This window comes from Pteropus vampyrus, unplaced genomic scaffold, assembly GCF_000151845.1.
Source record: "Pteropus vampyrus isolate Shadow unplaced genomic scaffold, Pvam_2.0 Scaffold2392, whole genome shotgun sequence".
NCBI classification, from domain to species: domain Eukaryota; kingdom Metazoa; phylum Chordata; class Mammalia; order Chiroptera; family Pteropodidae; genus Pteropus; species Pteropus vampyrus.
In genome coordinates this window covers 5955-24665 of record NW_011891173.1, presented here as the reverse complement: position 1 = coordinate 24665, position 18711 = coordinate 5955, and the positions used below count along the sequence as shown (strand labels likewise).

The window sequence follows — 18711 nt, the reverse complement described above, 5'->3', positions numbered from 1 at the left end:
GGGTTCACCAGAATATATTCGCTCTCCATCCCCTAAGCTGCTCATATATTAAGTTAGTAGCCATTTATTGAGCATCTTCTGGGTGCCAGGCACTATGCCAGGGGCTGGGGCTACATAGGAGCTGTGATTAAGACACAGCTCCTGCCCCCCAGGGGAGGGTCATGTATATAGAGCAGACAGGACCACAGACAGAAAGATGTTAAGTCCATATACAAGTGCAATTAAATGGGACAGGTACAAAGGTATGGACCTGTTCGGGGTGCAGTGGGCCACAAAGAGTGAGAGTTCGATTTGGATGAGTTGGAGGAGAGTATCAGGAAGGGCTTCACGGAGGAAGAGGCTCTTGAGTGGGAGTCTTGAATGCCAAGCTAATATTTGGTAGTACACCAATGGGAAATAATTAATTTAATTGTTTATCTTCTCATATCATTGACACTTCTGTTTACCGTCAGGCCATTCTACTGTTGAGATTTCCGACTATTGATGGTGCCCCCAGGATGCCATACCATTTAATTCCACCATTAGTGAGCTTGCCTGTACACACACACACGCACACACAGCATGCTGCTCCCGTCTCCTCCTGGTACACCACACACCCTCACAAAGCTGGACACATAATGGTGTTGGTTTCTGTTATTTGGTTCCTTTGCCCATCAGCTCAGCCCAGATCCTGCACATGACACCCACCCTGGCTTTAGGACTTCTCATCCGTTCCTTGCCTGTCCACCAGTTCTTTGGTCCTTCCCTCTCTGCTCAGAGCCCCAGCCTCATCCCTGCAAGGTGTTCCTCAGTTTTCCCCACTGGGGACAAGCACTGAAGGGGAACAGATGGTGGAGGGTGGGGTTAGTGAATGGGGAAGACAGCAGAGACTCCAGGCAGGCCGTGATTTTGTTTTTTTATTCTGTACAAGTGGGGAGAGAGCCCCCTGGGGATTGAGGAATAGATCCGCCCTCCAGGGAGAGAAACAACCTCCACCCCAAAGCTCTCTGCTGAGGGAGGGAGGCATCGAGCACCTCCCTCTCTCCAGGTTGCTCCCTCCCTTCCCGTCCCCATGCCTCATCCTGCCATCCTGCCCCTGTGGGATGGGCTGGCAGAGGGGCCTGGAGGTGTGGGGTTGGGTGGGGGCCGGTCTTTCTGAGGCACATGTCGAGAGGAGTGCTGGGAAGGGTGCTACAGCTGCTGTCAGTCTGTTCCTGGCTCACTGGTTCCTGCTGGGTACAAATCCAGGGAGCACTATTTCCAGAGCAGGGAGAGCCTGCCACCCAGTGTGGGGTGTACCATGATGGACAGTTGGGTGGGAAGGGGGACTGCTCTCTCACCCACCCCACTAGCACCTGTGGGGTCAGGGGGCCATCTTCTATCAGGCTCCAGCTTGTCGCAAGACTGTGCCCGCCGTGTCCTCTTGGGCTTCAGGGGGGCAGTTCGACGGCCTGAATCCGGGGGCCCTGAAATGACAGTCAAAGCAGGCCTGGCACATGAGTGGGGCTCACAGGCTAGGTGCTCATCTAGGCTGTGACTCATTTTGTGCCTGCGATGGGGACGTAGGGTAGGCAGCAGGTTACCAGAGGCATCCCAAGCCCCACTCCAGCCAGATGGCAGACCTTGGACCTCGGGCTCCTCTTGGTCTTGCTGTGAGCCCAGTCTCAGCCGGGGTTTGTTCATTCCTGGGGCTGCACCCCCAGCTTCAGTGTCCTCCCTGCCCCCTGGTTCCTGGGTGGGGCGGCGGCCCCTGGGCACAGCCACTGGCTTGGGGGGTCGTGGAGCTAAAGGGGGATCCTGCAGCTGGCAGAAGGAAGATGCTGGGTCAATTAATCTTTTGACCTCATCAAAGTGCCCTCCCCACCTGCTTTGCCAGCCCTCACCTTGGCATTCCGAGTGGGAACCGTCCTCTCTGGGAATAGGTCCCCCTCTTTCTCCTCTTCCCCATCTTGGGAGGCTGGGCTGGGGCTCTGGCAGCTGTGATTGGGGGCACTCTCCTCAGCTGGGGGATGGGAAGAGAGGAGAAACTGCAGGAAAAGGCATTCTTGCATAGCCCTCCCTGTCCCCTGTCCCTAAGCAGCCCTGGAGGCCAGGACTTTCCCCTCCAAGTCCATTTGCTCCTATGCCTCTGCTTCAGATGTTCCCGTCTGCTCTCACATTTCCTTAGCCCTTGGTCCCCAGGATCATCCTGAGCTCTGAACTGACTGTTCCACTTGAAGAGCAGGGCCTGAGCCCTTTCTTGCTGGGGCGGAGCCAGAGCCTGGGGCTGTCTGGGTCCACAGACAGGGCTGCCAATCCAGGGCTGCAGTGCTCCGGGGCCCTGCCAAGGCTGCAGCCTGGCATTCCCAGGACTTTGTCTGTCAGTCTGATTCACGTGTGAGAGTCTCAAGGAGAGGCATCCTCACCCCACCCCCTGTGGCTTTATGCAAACTGAGCCTGAGGTTATATCACCTGGAAGGTGTCTGTGTATCTGTGGGGTATGAGCAGTGAGCGAGAGAGACCTGAAGCATGCTGGCAATGCGTGTGTGCTCAGCAGAGCATCGACTCTTGTGGTCTCCTAAATGAAAGCTGGAGCCCTGCTTTGTGTGTTTAACTAGTTTATGTGAGGATGGGATAACCAGCAAAGATGCCCCCAGTCTGGCTTGGCATTGGAGATGGGTAGGAGCACAGGCCTTGCCAAGCCAAGGGCCAGCCTGGCTCTGCACCACACCCTTGTGCCCTAGCCTTGGGGTGGAAGAGGAGGAAGGTGATGGAGTATCTACATTTACGCAGAGATGTGGCCATATTGATATTGTTAGAGGGTCATATTCCAGGCCTGTGGGAACTTAGCTGATATGGAGCTGACCAGCTTTCCTTTAGAAGCTCCCTAAATGAAAGGTGCTCTGAATCCAGCAGAAGGGAAGGGTCATACTATGACCCCCTCCCCTTTATTCTTTCAGAGTTACAAAGCCAAAAGGTAAATGAATTGTATAAGGTCAACACTGCGGGTGGGGGCTGAGCCAGGACCAACGCCCACGATTTCTGACCTCCAAGGTAGGAAGGACTCCTGCCCCTTCCTTGTGACACCTTTCTGCATGAGCTGAGGTTGCCTTGGTGAACTGTTTTTGAAGTGTACTGGAAGGTTTGAGGTGGACCTGGCATGGCTGGTACTTGCCCACTCTCTTCCCAGCTAAGGTGCAGAGAGAAGCCTTCTCTATAGAGGGTGTCGCTCCTCTGACAGTGACCAGAGGCGGCCCCTGCCCTAGAGAATTCCCCAGAATCACCCACAAAATGTTGTTCTTGTCTGCCAGTCCTGGTAAAGACACTTCTGTTTCGTAGGACCTTTCTTTGGATTGGGTTGTTTGCCTCTTTTGAATGTAGCTTTGTAAATATCCTTAAACATTTTCACTGTACTGACTTCTTACTGCCCCATCTTGGTCATAAATTCCCCTGATGTGGGGGCTATGGCTTCTGTTTCTGTGGACACACCCTGCACCTTTAGTGCTGCTGCCCCAGAAGAGGCATTCCATACCTATGTGCCATGTGGCCTCTGCACGGCGCATGGCGCTAAAGCTTGGCTTGGTGCTTTGGGGTGGTGGTGGGGGCTTCCAGGCTCCAGACCCTGGTGTGGAGAGAAAGGGAGACAGGGGAAAAGCAAATTAAGAGGGGCCTGAGAGAGGGATCAAAGGAAGGAAAAGAGGGCAGCTATTCTCACCTGCATCATCTGAAGAGCGCCGTTTCTGCCAAGCCTGGACGCTGCCCTCCAGGTCTGGGCCTGTGCCCTGAAAGGACAGCTGAGTCAGGTCATCAGAAAAGTCCCCTCCAAGTGGGGACTGCAGTGAGCAAGAAACTTTTGCTCTAGCATTTCATGGCATTAGTCCCTAGACACTTGAACTGTTTTTCCCAGAGTGGCACCCATACCACCCTAGGGGCATAAGAAATGGCCTACATGAATGAAAATACTGTTATTTTTAATATTTACATGTTTATTTTATGTGTAATAGAAGAAAACATGACTGTAGTTTTAAAGATGATAATGCACATGTCCAGACTAATTAACGAAGTGAGCCAATTTAAATTAAAACATTATGTAAATAATAACATAGGTAGTATGTGGAAAAGGTAAGAATTAATCTTAAGGGTGGTAATTAAGTCACCAAAATTTGGTAAACAGAGCGCTGGAGGTAAATATTTTTATAACCACTCATTTTACAAGGAAGTAGGGGCTCCAGGATATTAAGTGACCCATCCAAGATTCCACGACAACTGTCTAGTACAGGCAGAGCTGCAACTAATACCTTTTAAAGTCAAAGCATCACTCTCTCCACTGACCCACCGAAGACAGGATGTGGGAGGGGGAGGATGGTAGACAGGGACCCACGGAACCCTCAGTTCAGAGCCTTGGGCTCCCCTCACCTCTTGTTTCCCATCGAAGCTCCAACCCTTGGCTCTTCCCAGCCCAGGAAGGGCAACGCCATGAACCCTTGGCTGCTGTGCCGTCACAGGGGTCTGGCCTCCATCCCCTGGCTCTGACCCCTCAGTGCCCTGGAACAAGGTCTCAGGTTTACAAGGGAGGGAGAAGGGGCTCCACAGGCAACAAGGGAGCGGGGGAGGGTGCCTGCCCCTCTGAGTCCCCAGGCAGAGAAAAGCCCTGCCCTGACCCTCTGAGCAGTCCTTCTACTGCCCTCCTGTGCATGCAGCACTCCCAGCATGCTCTGGGTGGTCAGGCCCAGCCCAGTATCAAGGAGCAGGGAGTTGGGATGACCCGAGTCCTGAGTCCTAGCATTCTGCCATTAACTGCCTAGGGTAAGAAGGGCAGGTGGGCTATGCACGGGACAGCAAACAAGAAGGACACAGCACCTCTGCCTCACTTACCATCTTCCTGCGGAAGGAAGGCCCTCGGGCCCCCCCAAATCCAGGGAGGAGGCCACTCTCCTCCTCTGGGCTCCAGCAGGGGGAAGAGTTGTTGCCATGGCTGGGGGGTTCTGGGCTGGGGGTGCTCTCCTGAGTTGGGGGTGGGGGCGGGGGTGGAGGGAGGAGGAGCCCCGTGGTGGGGGACCCTGGCCCTCTGTCCCCCTTGAAGCTCCGGGGCCGGCGAAAGTGAAATAGGCCTCGGCGCCTCTTCTTCTGGAGTGGAGGCAGCGGCGGCTCTGAGAGGCCTGGCCGCAGGGTCCGAAGAGTCCGTGGGTAGCTGGGCAGGGGCAGGGTGAGTTAATGACAAGCCATGGGGAGATGCAAACGTCAGATGCAGAGGTCTCTCAGGGCTCAGGGTGGTGCTGGTGTTAATCTAGCCTTGGCTCTCATAAACCTCCCACTTTCCTCTCTCATCGTCTCTCCCGCTGCTCTGTAACCGTTTCCACTTAGTTCTCAGAGATGGTGTCCTCATCTTCCATGTCAGAATCCTCCAGCAGATCAGCTCTTTCCTCCCAGGCACCCCTCCCATCCTCTCCTGCTCTCAGCTTCTCCAAGTGACCCGGTTCCTTGAGTACAGGACTGTGGCCGAGAACATGCTTTCTAGGGCTCTCACCTTAACTATCAGCCCGACCCAGGGACTGCCGTCACCTCCCCACCCCACCACCACCCCATCCCCACCACCTCACTGTGATAGCCCCATCCTTTTCAGCTAGCTGTCCTGAGGAAATTAAGAAAGCATGGGAGATAAGGACTGGGTGGGGAAGGACAAGAACGTGGAAGAAATGTCCCAGAGAGATTAGCTTTGGGCACTGTCACTAGAGCAGCCTCCATGGAAGCTAGGTGGACATAGGAGCCCTCTGGACCTGCAGAAAATGGGAGTGTGTCCAGGTGCCACACCTGGAACTTTCGTCCATGACCCTTCGGCTGAAAAAATCCTCCAGTCCCTCATCCAGTCGGGTGGCCATCCCATTCTCCTGACGTGTGCCAGGTACTGGCACCTGTTGGGAGGAAAGTCCTATAAGGTATTTCATCCAGGCCAGGGAGCCCCGCTCCCATCCTCTCAGGGCTTTCCCCTTTGGCCTTGGACTGGCCTTTGTTGGCCCCACGGGAATTTAGACTTCAGTCCACTCGGGCATTTCCTAAGCTTGGTTCTTGGCTCTATCCTTTACCACAACGAGGACTGCCGACTGTCTGGCAGACAGATCTATCTGTGATAAGGTCTAGCTCGCATCCCAACTGGATAGTCCCTCTACTTTCAGTGGCTGACATGGGCCTCTGCCAGATCTCCCGAGGCTGGTGCCTCTGACATTTGGGTCCTAAAGCTACAACCCCTGGCTCTGGCATTGCTAAGTGAAGTCGGTACTTCCATAAGGCTTTAGAGACTCACACTGGGCCGACCAGGGCCTGGAGGGGTGGTCCTGGGGGGCCGGGGCCTGCCTTGTGTTTGATGCCTTAGTTTATAGCCATGAGTGGGAAGCTCAGCTAGACCTTCCCAGGAGCCACTAGCTGTGGGCTGACTGCTCCCGAGTCCTGAGAACCAGCCAGGGGGGATCCCCAAGCTCCCCAGCTGGCTTTCCATGTCCTGAGGGCTCCCACCTGTGGGAACAGCAGTGTTAGAGGGACTAGCAGGAGGGGCAGGGAAAAAGCAGGCTGGTGAGATGAGAAAAAGAAAGGGAAACAGCCGTTAGAATGGAAGCTGGGGACTCACTAATGAAGGCAGACACTGGCCGGATCTTTCGGCAGCGTTTCTGCTTTTTGATGGCCATGGTGTCCTGCAGAAACAGATGAATGGTGGGGCCAGGTTGCAAGTCCCAGGAGCCTCACCTGGAGCCTCTGTTCCTCATAAAGCCTTCTCTTTAGAGTCCCTCCTGCCTCCTTCTCCTCAGATGGTTGGGGCATTGGGCAAAGGGAAGAGATTGGGCTGGCTGGCGCTCAGGAATGAGGCCAGGCCCAGCAAGGGGAGAGTAGAGTCCAGAGAAAGGAAACGGGACAGTGTTTTCCAAGTTCAGGGGCAGGACCTGGGTTAGGAAGGGGATTGGGAGTGGGGATGCTCACGATGTTGGTCCCAAGTTCATCATCTGTGGTCTCCTCATGGTCATGGTTATGGCCTCGGCTTCGGGAGGTCAGATCCTGCCCTTGGCCCAGCCCCCCTGGTGGATCTGATAGTGTTCTTAGCTGGGCCAGGTGCCGGGCCTGGGGAAGAACAGCTGTGAACAGGATCTCAAGAAAGCTGCCCACCTCCCAAGGCCTTGAGGGAGGGGAGAGGGCCGGAGGAGATGGGGTAAAGTGTAGTACAAGGCATGCCTGAGCCTGGCCAGGGTTCAAAAGACTTACCAGGCTCTTGTGGGAGTGGTATAGCTCCTGCAGGATCTCATCAACTATGGAGTTGGTCAAGTAGGTGACAACTGAGAGCTTCACTTCACTGTGGGCACAGGTGAGGCTCCTTAGCCACCCCTCCCGGGTTCTGAGCCTCAGCCTTGCCCTTCCCTGGGTGCCTGAGGGAGAGGGCCAGCTAGCTTGGCTGTCCAAGGAGGCCCTGAGGTGCTGTGTCTCCATAAAGGCATATCCAGTCCCACCCACAGACTCTGAGCCTAGGTATGTAGAATCGAGAGGGTGGGCGAAGATGATTGAATGAAGAAGAGCAAGGGGGCTTGGTGTCAGGCCCCTGGAGCTCCACTGGAACAGAGCTAGATCAATTGGGGTGCTGAGTGAGCTCTGCTGGTTTCTGCTGCAAGATCAGAAACCAGCTCTTTTGTAATAATTTTTCTTTGCTTTGGTGAGTGGTGGCACTCAGACCCAGAATGAAAGAGCTCTAGGGGTGAAAAGTGTGGGGAGAGAAAGTATAGTCTATGCACTCTAATCGCATCAATATTCTTTGACTATGCCTCCGAGGGGGCTGTGCTTTGTTTTTAGGCGCATGTGTGTGGCTATGTGTGTGTGCACACTGTGCGTGCACTGCCTGGCTCCTAAACCCCAGCTCAGCACTTAGATTTCTAGGGCAAAGACCAGTCCAAACCTGAATAGCAAGATTGCAGTTGGTTAAAGATTTATCTCTTGTAATGGAGATTGTGCCATTCATTATTCATTGCTGAGAGCTGGGCCCCAAGTCCCTAAGTGTTCTGGGCCAAATCCAGCCCTGCCCCAGCAGCCCCTTCCGGCCTCTCACTCCAGCTTGTTCTGAATGTCCTGCCCCGCCTGTTCCAGCAGCGCCCCGCGGATGAAGTTCCGGGGCACAGTGACACGCTCAGCCACATTGCTCAGCATCTTGTTGTGCCCCTCGGCCACCCGCATGGCCACGGGGCATAACTCCTGCGTTAGGCTGACCATGGACTCCAGGATCACCTAGTATGAAAAAAGGGAGGCCAGAGCCCCAAGAGGGGCAGGGTCAGGGCTGGCACCAGCCAAGAGACTAGCCTGTCTATGCCCTCTCTACCCCACCATGGTGAGACTGAGTGGCCTGCCAAGGTCACAGAGCAGGTTAGCAGCAGAGCCTCAGACATTCAGGCTTCCATTCTACCATATAGACAGGGAGAGTCAGACCAAGGCTCAGAGCCCAATGTGGGGAGGTCAGTGTTCAGGCGCCAAGGTTGAAACTTGCAGAGAAAATCCAAGTCCAGTGTTCTGGCAATGTCTTGGCATAGTGGGAGTGTGGGTGGTCTCAACTCTGCAGTTCCTTCTTGCCCCCAGTAATCTCCTGTGTTGAGCTCAGCCCTCAGCTTCGGGCCTGGGTCAACACTGGGCTCCCTCCCCAGGACTTGCCTGCAGCTCCTTATCCACAGCCTTGGACACCTCACTGGCTACTGACTCCAGCCTCTGCCGCACAGGCCCATCATTGGCAAGCACATGGCCCAGCTCATAGAGGCTGGGAAACAGCTGTGGAAGAAAGTAGTTATGATCAGAAGGCTAGAATTAGGCCTTATTAGGTCTCTGGGTGCCCTGCCCTAGGAGGGCAGATGCACGGGACAGGGCAAGGATACTCCTGGGTTAGCATGGCTGGCCCTCCTGGTAATGGACTGTCAGGGAAGGTAGGGCTATGGAGGGCTCACCGCCCTGGAGTTCTTGGCATCCTTGATGAGGTCCCGAGCATAGAGCAGCTCATCTTGCACGGGCTCTAGGGGGCACAGCCTCAGGGCCCGAACCTCTTCCTGCACTCGTCTGCACAGCCGCTGCAGCATCTGGAGCACAGCCAGCAGGAGTGTCAGGGGGGCCCTACACCCCATCTTCCCAGGTGGGACCCCAGGTGCTCCATTTCTGGGTCTCCTTGGGCAGCATGATTGGTGCCGGCACTGACAGGGGCAGCAGTGATGTTTCTGGATGGCCTATTCTTCTGGGAAAGCCCTTCTTGAATGCCCAGTGGAGCTCTCCCAGTCCTGTGCACCCCTTGTCCAGGAGTCCCTGCTGTTTGCCCACGGGTTCTCTCATGTTTGGGGATCCTATTCTGAACGTCCTGTCTTCCTGCTCTTCCACACGCGACCAGTTACGGGCACCCACACGTTGCCTCTTTCATGCCCTACCCCTGCGTGTGCTGCTGTCACATCACACCTGTGCCTTGCATGCCCCATGCATGCCCCGTGTGTCCCAAAGGGAAATGTTTACTTGCTCGGCGCTGCTGGTCACCAGGCCCTGCTGCAGCCTGAAGGCCTGCTCCTGGGGGCACGTCTGGGAGTGGTTGTTCCTCACCAAGCACCACTGGATCTAGAGATGATGGGGTACGTGGGGTCAGGACCTGGGGATGTGAGCTGGCCCCTGCCCTTCGCTATTCCCCCACTTAGGCTGCCACCTTCTGCCAGACGTCCTCGGTACGCTCAGGGGCGCTGCGGTAGGCTTGGGAGATGTCACTCACAGGGAAGGACATGAAGCGCAGCGTGTGGTTGCTGTGGGACATAGTAGCAGAGCTGGGTGGGGAAAGAGGTGGGGAAGAGAAGCCTCTGCTCCCCAAAATCCACCCCTTGCTGACTGCTTCCTAGTCCATGGCTCTTCCAACATTTCTGTGCAAATAGGTCAAGTGGGCTGGAGTAGTTCAGGCCTGGTCCAGGCACAGGGAAGCTGGGGGCTTGGGTCAGGGCAGGCCCTGGTCCACTCACCTCTCCAGGGCCCTTGCAATGTCCAGAAAGCCCAGGGCAGACGTATTGTTCCGATCCCATAGGATAGTTCTGGGCAGAGGGTGAGCATAGCTTGTTAACTCTCTTTCTGAGTCCCTGTTAGGGGGCAGGACACAGCCCCCATTCTGGAGCCCTCCCTCCTTTCTTGGGTGACTTCTTTCTGGGACTGAGGGTCTCCTGGAAGCTGGTGTACAGAGTGAGGCAAACAGGGAGGAAGGACATGTGTGTATGTATGTGGCAGGGGGAGGGCCAGGGCTCCAGGTCAGAGGGTACAAGTGGGAGCTCACCTGAGGGAGGAGTTGATTTGCAGGGCTTTAGACAGCATCTTGGCCCCGATGTCCTCCATGCCATTGCCGCTCAGATCCACCTTAGCCAGGCAGGTGTTGCTGCCCAGGGCATTGATGAGGATGCTGGTACGCAGCTTCAGCCGGGAGTCTGCCACTGATAGTGACTGCAAGGACTGTGGGCAAGTGGCGGTTGGGCCCAGTCCCCGTGTCCCCCACCATTGCAGGTTCCCTCCCGGGCCCAGTCACTCACACAGTCCTCTTCCTGGATCAGCTGCACCAGCTTGTGGAGGATCTCCTCCAGGGTCCTGCGGGGAGTCAGGGTTCAGAGTAGGAGGGGAGGGGACTGAGGTCATGCTATTGAAAGAGCAGGGAGGGGGCCAGAGGTAATACAGTAAGCCAAAGGATAGGTGCTGACAGAGTGAGGGTCTGTGGTATGGGGAAGGGGCCTCACTTGGCCTTGACATTGAAGTTCTTGCCCAGGAACAGGTGCTTGAGAGACTTGTTCTTGCCAAGTGCTGGCACCAGTGTCAGGAGGTCTGAGTCGAACCCTGGCCAGTAGATAGGAAAGGCTTGGCTTGAGTCCCGAGGCTTATAGGAGTCTCCTTAAAGCTTATCCCCCACGCTCCGGGCCCCGTTCCCACCTGCTCCCAGGAAGAAAAGCACCCCTACTCACCATTGTCTGACAGATCCAGGCTGCCCACACAGGTGACAGCCCCCAGCTGCTCCTGCAAAACCTGGGCTCCTGCTGAGCGGAGCTATAGGTACAAGGTGGGGATGGGGCGGGGAGGCAGGGTAGGGGTAGGAGGTAGGGCACCTTTGATGCTCAGAGACCACAGTAGTCATGCCAAGACTCAAGATCATATCAGGTCTAGGGTGTAACTCAGGAGGCTTTCTCCACACCAGATCCCTCCCTAGGGCTCTCTTCCTTCCCTTGTGTCAGAAAAGTCTCCAGACTGTTGCTCTGGAGATAGCTCTCTCCTGCCCTCTGGTGGGAAAGCCTGGTATCTCCCACCCCGAAGCTTTATGGGAAGAGATACTGGAGACTGAAAATGACCTCTGGAAAGAGGGATGCAGACCACAGACTAAGAGGAGAAAGTAGAGGTGTGATCAGGTTGCAGGAGTCACAGAAGAGTAGTGCAGAGGCAAGATGTCGCCAGGGTTTGACTTAGGTCAGAGGAATGAACAGTGGGGGACAGGTAGAAGGGGAGGCGGACTGAGGGCTTACCTCACAGCTGCTGAGGTCCAGGTGCAGATCACTGAGGTGACTATTGAGGGAGAGGCCCTGGAGCAGTGCCCTGTGGGAGGAAGGTCAGCAGGCCCACTTTTACCCCTCACCCCCTTCTCTTATGGTTTCCCCTTATACGCTCCCCCAACCCTGCACCCACCCGACCTGAGGGCCTCCAGGGGCAGCTTTGTGGCCGACAGGTTGATGTGGCTCAGTGTGTAGGCGCTGCTGAAGAACTGCTTGAAGGCTGGTGGGGCCTCCCGGCCCTTCCTGCGGAGATCCCTGGGTCAGCAAGGGAGGGGGACAGCCACCACTCGCCCCATCCCTTCCCATACCCCTTGTGCTCCCACCTGTGGGAGCAGCTGTTGCGAGCCAGGTTGAGGTAGGTTAGGTGGGAGCAGCAGCCATGGAGCAGGGCACCCAGAAGCTGTGGGGAGAGACGTGTGGGTCTCGTGATGTCTGGAAAGGGTGCTGGGAAGGGTGGGTGAGGACTCCTCTTTTCTCCCCATCAAGGTCCTGGCTCTTTACTCTCTGCAGTCAGTCAGTGTGAGCCCCACTGTGGATGCCTACTTTGCCTCTTAATGCCTCAGTTTCTCCTCTGTGGAAAGTGAGTCTACTGTTCCCAGGGGTGGTGGAGAGGTTCAAAGACAGTGGAGGTGTCAAACCAGGGTCAGTCACCACACTCATGAGGTGCCTTGTTCAACTTAAGGAAAGAATCTTTTCCTCCTGGTGGACTCAGCCCTGAACGAGGACGCCCAGCTAGGGATCGGAGCGAGGGCTGGCTTTTAGGCATAGCCAGTATGACCTTGGGCTACGACCGAGAAAAAGTGCCACACAGGTGTCAGCTATGGGCGCTGCTTTATAATTCAGCTGAACCTGGCTGAAGTCATCCTGACAGGCCTGCCCACCTCCATACTCAAGGAGGGGAGTAAGGCAAAGACCCACACTGCCCTCCCCAAATCTCCTCAGGCTGGTCCCCCCATCGCCAACGACTTACCGAGTCAATGGCACAGTCAGTCCCCGCCAGGTCCAGGTGCACGAGAGCATTGGGCTGGGCCAGGAAACTGTAGAGGGCCTGGGAAGGAAGAACAGAGGAGCTATAGGGGAAGGGGTGATAGAGCCCCACCACCCCTGGGCTACAGAGCAGAGATCCCAGGCTCTGAAGCCTGAGTGTACTTCTGCAGGGGCTTGAGGCTACATTCTATGGACTCACATTGGACTCGTCCGTGGCAAGCAGCCCAGGGTTCTTGCTCAGGTCCAGGTATCGAAGGGAGCTGGCAAAGGCCGGGTTGGCCCCGAAGGTCTGGCCCAGCGCCTGGAGCCCTGAGCACAGTGGGTACTGGGCTAGGTTGGCCTCCATCCCCACCTCCTCCCCTGGCATACAACACTTCCCCGCTCCCGAAATGTGGCTCCTTTCTTTTCCTTGATCCCTGGGATGCTGTGCAAGTGGGTGGGTATACCTTTGGGGCTCAACACCCCAGGCAGTGCTGGGGAGGTTCAGAGGTCAAAGGTCAGGGGTATCAGTGCAAATACCTCGAGGAGAAATGGCAGTCTTGGCCAGGCACAGTTTGGTGAGGCCAGTGGGGAAGCAGAGGAGCTGCTGGCTCAGACTGAGAAAACCTGGGGAGTGGAGAGAGAAATGGGCCCAGTGAGAGGATGGGCAGTGGCAACAGGTGGTGCAAAGTCAGAGTAGGGGCTCCAGTGGGGTCCAGGCCTGCGGTCAAGGATGGTGGTATTGGGGCAGGGGCTGGTATCAGGTTGGAAAGCTCTGGTTCAGACCCAGGTTGGGCTGCAGTCTGCATTTGGTGGGGGGGGTAGGATTCTGGGCTGGGGCTCACCCTTGTCCTCGATGGGGTTGTGAGACAGTGTGAGGGCATGCAGCACACAGCTCCTGTTCTCCCCGAATACCCCAGCCAGCTTCTGGACAAAATCCCTTCAGGCAAGGAGAGGAAGGATTAGTTTATCCCAGCCCCTGGGCTTCCCCGCCTCCTCCACCTGCCTGCCTGGCTGTGGCTGCAAAGGTAAGAGGCCCCCACTGGTGGGGAGTAGCTTGGGGTCTGCCATGGAACTTGTCACCACTCTGGAGTACCTGGGAAGTCACATTAAGACAAAGTCTAGCTTCAGGTGCTTGAGACTAGAGCAGCCCACCCTTCTCAGTAGTTGATGGAAGAAGGGCGGGGCATGCTGGGGAAGGTCACGGAGCTGAGGGTCAGGAGCTTAGCACTGAGTCCCAGCTTGACCACTGACTTGCTTTCTGCCCTCTTTGAGCCTCTGTCTCCTCTTCTGTAAAGTGAGGAGCTAGATGAGATAATTCAGAGGCCTGTATCATGCTCTGAGGTTCTGGGGGCCCTGCGACTATATCGAGGGGGCACCACTGCCTAAGGAGGAGGCCGGACTCACGTCTTAAGTCCGGCATTGTCCAGCACCAGCTCTTCAAGGCTCCCTGACTTGCTCAGGGTGTGTAGCACCTGTTCTAGCACTTCAGAGCCCTGAGGACCGAGGGGGGTACTACAATCAGGAGCCAGAGAGAGCACTGCTCTCTCCCCCTCCCATCACCCCCCCCCCCAGTCCCTACCAGCCGCAGGTCTTTGCAGTAGAGTTTGGTGAACCACTGGTTGTAGGCCAGGGCTGCCACCATTAGGGCCAAGTCTCTGTGGGGAGATTGAAGGGGTGAGCAGGTGGCTGGGGCAGAAAAGAAGGGACTAGGGATGGAGTGGTTGGGCAGAGGAAAGCCTGGATGGGTAGAAGGCAGTGGTGGGGTGACATGGGGTTGAGGAGATAGAGCTAGGGCTGTGGGTGGGACTAGAAAGGAGAGCCTGGAAGAGCCAGGATTGAGGTGAGGCTGGATTTCAGGGGTGGTGGTGTTGAGTCTCTACCACATCAGCTTACCGGCTCTCCAAGTGGCTGAAATCCAAAAGATTGAACTCCCGGTTGTCCTCAGCATGATAGATGGTGTCCACATCCTTGGGGAGGTGGAACTGGCTCACAACTGCTCCCCTCCTCCTCTTCTGCCCCCTCCCTCTGGGTCTCACCTGCCCACCTACTGGTTCCCTGCCCAACGCACCCATTGCACCTCCTCACGGCAGTGCAGCCCATTGTAGTCACACAGGGCAGCGTAGGTCTCGGAGAAGCCACCTGTGGAGTAGGAGATGGGCTGACTCCAAGAGGAGCGAGAGGGAGAGGAATGGGCTTGGAAAGGTCAAGGAAAGGTCAAGGTCATTTATACGCCAGTGTCCTGGGTTCCTGCAGCACCATGAACCTCTGAAGTCTGGGAGCTATAGAGTCCTCAAGGCAAGTGAGGCCCCATACACAGAAGACTCTGAACAAAGAGCAGGGTGGTTTAGGTCCCACTTTCCTCAAGTCTGCCCCTGCTCACCGCAGACACTGTGAGTGGTAGATGTAGAAGTCTCAGAGTTGGGGGATGTGTCCCGGGGTCCTTCTGGGGTGTCTGCATTTCCACGCCGGATCAGACACCTGAAAGATGAACAAATCCATCCCAAAGAGGGTGAAAAGAGACTCTCAATTCCCCTGTGATAGCTTCTGGATCCCCAGGAAAAAAGAGGAGTGGGGACATGAGTGTTCTTCTCCTCAGTGTCCCAGGAACTCGGGTCCAGGGGAAGGAGGAAAGGAAGGAGTAGTCTCCTTGTTATCCAGCCCCCTTGAGAGATTTCTCCTTTGCCACTCACCCAGGGCCAGGGCAGACCTTGGAGAGGGCAGAGCTCACGTGTCGCGTCACCTGGTCCACACTCTCAGCTGATGGCAGCCGCATGCTCACCATGCCACGCTCTGTCTCCACCAGGATCTGTGGGAGAAGGAGCAGCAGGGCCTTAGATATCTACTCTTTCCTCTTGCTGGCCCAATAGTGGGGCCCCAGGCCCTGGCACTCACCTGGTTCTGACTAAGGGTGTTGAAGGCCCGGATCTCCAGGACATTGAAGGAGCTCTCCACCTGGAGGCATGGGGATGCTCAGCTCATGGGAAGGGTCTGGCTGCCAGGCTCAGGAGGGAGCATGCCTGGTGCTCTCCCCTTCCTCAGCCCAACTCACCTTGGCTGGGACTTTAAAAGGAAAGAGGTGGAGGCGCCAGGAAGTCAGGGCCTTCAGAGGAAAAGAAAGTTAGCAGCAAATGGTGGCTTCCCAGAGCTTCATCCCCCTGCCTTCCTTTAGCCCCCTCAGCCTGTGTGCAACCCCTGCCAGCAGCGGCCCTCTGCCCTGGGGTCGTCTCGCTCTCCCATGCCCCACCCTAGTTTCCTGGATACCTACTCAGTCCAGTCTGCCTCTCTCCCAGGCTATGTCTTCTCAGCTTTCCCTCACTTCTGTCTCCCCTGCCCTCCAGGCTCTCTGCCTTCAGCAGCCCAGCTGCCTTTGATACCTCCCCTTGCCCCCAAGCCCAGCGCCCTCACCAGCACTCGGTCTTCAAACTTCTTGGGTTTTGTCTCCAGCTTCACGCGATGTTGCTGGAGCACAGCCCCTTGGCTCAGGCACCTCCGGATGCTGTCTGCAGGTGGGTAGGGGCCTGCTTAGAGTTCCCCTTATCCTGGCTACCCCCACCTCTCCAGGACTCTCCAGGGGCAGGGGCAGATGGGAGGAGAGAGAAACAGAGACAAAGGACAGGGACACAGACCTGTTCTCTTCCTATTAGAGAGGAAAGGGGTGTGGAGAAAACTTTGGCTCCTGATGTTCCTGAGTCAAGGAACAGTTGCTGAGTGACACTGTCTGTGGGAGGGTGTGTCTTACATTTCTGAAGGTGTGAAGGATTTTTCCAACCCGTTTACTCCAGCAGCCATCAACCCATACGCAGTGAGTCAGAGTGTAGGGGCATGGGGGTGTCCCTTTGACTACATTCTAGTGGTCTGGGTGTGCGTATCTGCCTTTTACTACGTCTGTACGTGCCTTCTGAAGATGCCAGGGAGCTCCTGTGTGGCAGTGGTGGGGATGGGTAAGTGTGAATGAGTATGCTGTGCTTGCAGTTGTGAAAGGGGCACAGAGCCAGAAGGTGCTGGTGTGGGTATGGGGTGGGAAGGATTTAGTGTTTAAATGAGCCCATACCCATCTGCTGGAAGAACCATTCAGATATCCCAGAGAAAGAGGGAGAGAGAGAGATGTGTGGGGGTGCGATTGCTATAAAGATGTGTGTACACACATCTCACGATTATGCTTGTGTGTGTGTGGAGGTGTGGAAAATCGCCAAGGTGCAGCATGCCGCTGAGTATCCTTGAGTGTCCTGGTCTCTGTGTGAGCTAGCCTGTGCTCCGGATTCTGGGGGTCAGGATTGTGGCAGTACTGGGGCTTGGGCCTTGGTTTGGGCCCAGTCTGAGGACCGTGCAAACAGAAGAGGCCTTGAGGTATGGGTGTGGGGTAGCAAAAAAGGGGCAGGCCGGGACAGGAGCTGTGGGAAGGTAGCTGCAGAGACCCTGCTCTTGCTTTTAGCTCCAATCCAGGCCTTCTTCCCTGATTCCCTTCTTTGCTCCATTGGTCTGGGAGCTGCTGGGCTGCTGGGGGCCTCTCCAGGGCCAGTTCCGGGGCGGGGCCGAAAGGAGGGAGGGTGTGGAGCCAAGAGGCGGTCAGGACCAGGGGCAGCTCCCATCGTGAGGCGGGGCGGGCCTGGCTCCGCCCGGCGGGGAAACCGGGATTCTCCATAGGGGAAACTGGACGCCTAGCCGAGGGGTGGGCCAGGGTCGCTGAGAGTCAGCCGGGGAGCGCGAGGGGACTGCACCTTCACGGAAGATAGGGACGGGCGGCTCCAGGGCAAGAAGGACCTGACAGGGTGAGGCAAGGTGGGCAGCAGAGGATGCTCCGGGGACAGAGATGCTCCTAGCTGGGATGCAAGGGCAGGGGGCTGCCTTGCAGCTAGGATGCGTGGGGGCGGGGGCAGGGGTGGGAGGTACTAGGGCTGGGGTGTGCCGCGGGGAGGAATGCACTGGGTCTGCGATGCTCCAAGACGGGGTGTCCCGGAGACCACCGCAGCTTCGTACCTTGCAGCTCGCGGGTGAGCTCCGCGCTGGGCTTGGCCATGGCGGCTGCTGCTGCTGCCGCTGCTGCAGAGGAGCCGCCGCCGCCGCCGCCGCCGGGGAGCCGCGGCACATGCTAGACCTGGCTCCGGCTGGGCCCCGGCGCTGAGCGCTGCAGTAGCCGCCGAGCCCGCTCTCGTCAGGGGCGGCTGCGCGAGCGCTCCTCCCCCCGCCTCCGAGTGCCGGGTCTCCCTCCCCATCCGGAGAGGTGCCGGACTGAGCATGCGCGCCGCGCCTCCCGGCCGCCGGAGACCCCGCGCGCGCTCGCTTCCACCCCTCCTTCCAACGCTCTGTGCGTGTTGCTCGGAGCCCAGGTCGTCTCCTGGGCGAGGGGCAGTGTGTCTGTGCTTTGCGTGCCACACGCTCCTCGGGCACCATGAGCAGAACGCATTTCTTTTGTTTGTGGGCTTGGGTACCTTGGGCCATCCTTACAAGGCCCCTCCCTTTTTCCCCGTCTGTTCGGGCGGGTCCAGCTCGTCCTCGCTGCTCCGCGAGGGCACTCGGGGCCCAGAGCGATGCCAGAAGAGGACTTGGCCAAATCTAGGGGAGTCCGTCCTAGCTTTCTTGCTCTCCTAGACTTGGGGATCCCTGGGGTGTCCTTGGCACCATCCCCGCGGATGTAGCACCTGGGAGTTCCCTGACATCTCTTCCCAGCTGGCAGCTCTACAGACACCTCCAACCCAGATCATCGCGCTTAGGTCCTGAAGACTGGGAGGAGGGTTAGGGGGATCCAGCGATCTAGTCCGCACAGACTTATGCGCTCTGCTCGGCTACCACACCTATGCACCCCACACTAAAAAATGAACACGTTGTTTGAAAGCAATACGATCATTTGCATTTTATTTGCACCTTATTTGAAAATTGTTAATTTCCAACACCCGCATCCCCCTCCCTCCCTTTTAGCTCCATTTCTTCTCTCTCATCTCTCTTAAATTCCCCAGATACCCAGAAAAAAAATTTTTTTTTTTTTTTTTTTGTTTGGCCTTTGCCAGGGTAGACTCGGCCTTCTCAGCGCACCTGTCCTGTGTCCTCAGGGGAATTCTTTACCCAAGGCTACAGGAACAATGGGAATCCTCATAAGATGACACCTTGACCTTAGAGAAGGCTGGATCTTTTTTACAGGGCAGAATTGATTTTGGGGGTGGTGTATAAGGTGAGCAGTATGCTAGACAGAGGTGGGAAAGGCCAGTTAATGAATGCTTGAAACAGACAAAGA

The 18711-nt window shown here is 56.6% G+C and overlaps 1 protein-coding gene across 1 annotated transcript; it reads right to left on the bottom strand.

Moving 5' to 3' along the window:
- Positions 1–982: 982 nt before the first annotated feature.
- CARMIL3 (capping protein regulator and myosin 1 linker 3) lies at positions 983–17662 on the bottom strand. Its single transcript, XM_011386521.2, has 40 exons — positions 17460–17662; positions 15888–15982; positions 15532–15582; positions 15375–15434; positions 15173–15288; positions 14863–14960; positions 14551–14621; positions 14376–14449; positions 14062–14137; positions 13887–13975; positions 13325–13419; positions 13020–13106; positions 12700–12809; positions 12484–12561; positions 11837–11913; positions 11652–11756; positions 11487–11556; positions 10935–11016; positions 10713–10809; positions 10512–10566; positions 10262–10434; positions 9957–10025; positions 9653–9746; positions 9469–9567; positions 8919–9047; positions 8632–8745; positions 8039–8214; positions 7207–7294; positions 6928–7065; positions 6581–6644; positions 6260–6468; positions 5770–5870; positions 4834–5149; positions 4375–4503; positions 3674–3740; positions 3491–3580; positions 1863–1981; positions 1602–1782; positions 1335–1445; positions 983–1208 (listed from the first exon to the last, which is right to left on the bottom strand). The coding sequence occupies exons 1-40, from the start codon at positions 17497–17499 to the stop codon at positions 1183–1185; spliced, it is 4119 nt and encodes a 1372-aa protein (XP_011384823.1). The 5' UTR covers positions 17500–17662; the 3' UTR covers positions 983–1182.
- Positions 17663–18711: the final 1049 nt, after the last annotated feature.